This window comes from Charadrius vociferus, unplaced genomic scaffold, assembly GCF_000708025.1.
Source record: "Charadrius vociferus isolate BGI_N301 unplaced genomic scaffold, ASM70802v2 scaffold329, whole genome shotgun sequence".
In the NCBI taxonomy this organism is placed as follows: domain Eukaryota; kingdom Metazoa; phylum Chordata; class Aves; order Charadriiformes; family Charadriidae; genus Charadrius; species Charadrius vociferus.
In genome coordinates this window covers 1181253-1183753 of record NW_009649982.1, presented here as the reverse complement: position 1 = coordinate 1183753, position 2501 = coordinate 1181253, and the positions used below count along the sequence as shown (strand labels likewise).

At 40.0% G+C, this 2501-nt stretch overlaps 1 protein-coding gene across 1 annotated transcript in view; it reads right to left on the bottom strand.

Moving 5' to 3' along the window:
• Positions 1 to 1219: 1219 nt before the first annotated feature.
• DCBLD2 (discoidin, CUB and LCCL domain containing 2) overlaps positions 1220 to 2501 on the bottom strand; it is a 25730-nt gene continuing 24448 nt past the window's right edge. Inside the window, exon 15 of the mRNA XM_009891651.1 lies at positions 1220 to 1837. Within this exon, the coding sequence (XP_009889953.1) occupies positions 1374 to 1837 (464 nt within the window). The 3' untranslated portion in view covers positions 1220 to 1373. The remainder of the gene's footprint in view (positions 1838 to 2501) is intronic.

Sequence of the window (2501 nt, the reverse complement as noted above, 5' to 3'; positions counted from 1 at the left end):
CCCAACAGTGCTGTTACAATAAAAATAAAGCATTTTTATTGTGGGTTTTTTCTACTACTTAGGTTAAAAAGCTGTGCTTTGTTTCTAACAAGACAAAAAATGGCAACTATGACATCCAAATTGTTTTCGTTTCATGATTACCTATCTAAAACTAGTCTACATTATCCCAGATAGAAGATTGACTGCAATGTTTTCATAGTAGAGAACATTGGAACATTCAAAGGATACAAAATTCCATTAAATGCTTCTGAAATGGACACTCTTTGGAACAGTACTGGTTCTCTTGCAAAGGTTTTGGAATCTTTTATACTTCTGATAAGAACAATCATAAGAAAAGCCCTAAGGCTAAAGTTTTTCAGTTGTGCTAAAACGTACCATATGTGCTAAATGCGCGTATAACACAAACTGTGCACCATTAGAATATTTGTGTGCTTCCTTAAGCACTCACAAAAGTATATACATATCTTTCTTTGTATATGCTCACATCTTAACACACAATATACTCCGGGGGGAGTGGGGCAGGGAGAACCTTTCTGAATTCAGTCACCTCAGACACCTGGATGCTTCTTGCACACTGACCATCAGGAAAGTCTGAATTTGAGGCAGACGCTATTCAGAGTAGCCTTCATTTAGTAGGGAAAAAAGTAAAATCAGTTGCTATGCAGTTTACTTGTATGACTTAGTCTGTGCCTCCTGGACCCCTACAAAGGAACAAGACTGAGTAGCTTAAGGAAACGGGGCAGAAAACTGATTCTACAGACAGCAGATCTAACAAAAATGGTGGGAACCTTCTGAGGAACACACAGCTGATGACTCCTAATCCTGTGAACAAAAGCTGAAATAACGTAATTTAGAATCAAAACTATTCTGTGCCATTAAGTTAGTGGGATTTTTCCCATCAGTCCTGACTAGTTTTTAAAGTCCAAAGTTATGCAGGGATTTTGTAGGGTAAAATGAATTTTAGAAGCTATAGTGCTTACATATAGATCTTCAAAAGTTAGGAGCTTTGGGTTTTGGGTTTTTTCCCCCCTAGAAATAGTACCATTAGCAAGAAATTACTGGCTTTCGTACTTTAAACTGTTTCTCCCACTTTATCATTCACTTCTATGAATTACTGAAGCTAATCTTGAAGAGGTCTTCTCTCATGTCTGACAGACAATTGTACAGTAGTAATAAAAAAGTCCACGGTTTTGTAGGAGATGAGCTGTAGTTATATATACAGCTTAAAGAAAGGCAAACTTACTGGTTTCCCAGACCTCCCATACCACATCTTTTGGTTCAACATTGTATTATTTAAGACTAACAATATCAAAACAATGCGATTAAAAAATGAAACTGTCAGCTTTATAGAACTGGCTTTTAAAAACAAGCCATCATTCTACCTTACTCGTGAGCTGACTTAGTTCATCCTTATTCCCAGTGGAGTGGGCCACGCTCTGTGGTACCTGGTACACCAATTCGTTGGCAGCAGCTGGCCCTGATTGCCCCTTTGGTGTATCGTACAGCACCTGTGCTGATGACGTGCTGTCTGTCCTAGATAAGAGTTTATTGTAAGTTCCAACCAGTGGAGGAGCTTGATTCCCTGCAGCTTTGAAGGTGGAAATGGAAGGAACGCCAAGAGGTGTGCTGGGATGGCTGGACATGTCCATGATTATTGGAGTAGCATATTCTGGTCCAGTTATAGGTAGTGGTTCAGCATAAGCATGGTAAACTTCTTGTATGGGTGAATTGTAAGGGTCCAAATCGGCGTAACTTGCTTCTTTCCCTTCCTCTGGTTTAAAGGTTGATCTCTGATGAAGTGTGCCGACGATTCCCCCTACCAGTGGCTGAGCATACTCTGTGTTGAAGGCCCCAACAAAACAAAATAAAACCACACTTACTTAATGGAATTTTTTTTTTACAGTGGCATCACATTAAATACAACCTGTCAATAGTTTAACAGAAATTATTATCCGAGATCAAACCAGTGGTCCGTCTCTGTCTGCCAGTGCCAATCGCTTTGGAAAAAAAGTCATTTCCACCCAATAGTTAAAGCCACTAGGATAGCAACAACATCCCAAATTCTCAGGTTTATGCTTCTTCCCTTGTGAGCTACAATTTCCCATGCTGTAAATCTGCCTCAAAACAATTTTTTTTTTTTGAAACATTCTTCCCTACAAAATTAAAATTAAATGAAATTATCCTGCCTGCCTTTGATGAAAAGTAGTCCTTGGTGTAGAACCTTTGTCCTCTGAGGGGGGAAGCCTGCCTGCGCTCAGCTGAGATGTTTCAGTTCAACAGATAATCTGAGTTACAAAAACTGGAGGTGAGAAACCTGGCTGGCTGGGTAAAAACAGACAAGGAGCCAAAATGAGAAAAGTAATTCTGCCTGCTGTGAAGCCGTAACTCCTGCACGTCTGCATATTTCTGCCATCAGGATGTAAGCGCAGAACGAGAGGCATAGTCAGGCATCTTCCTCTAATGACTGGTGGGCATATGCCATTATCAGTAACTCCTCCTCT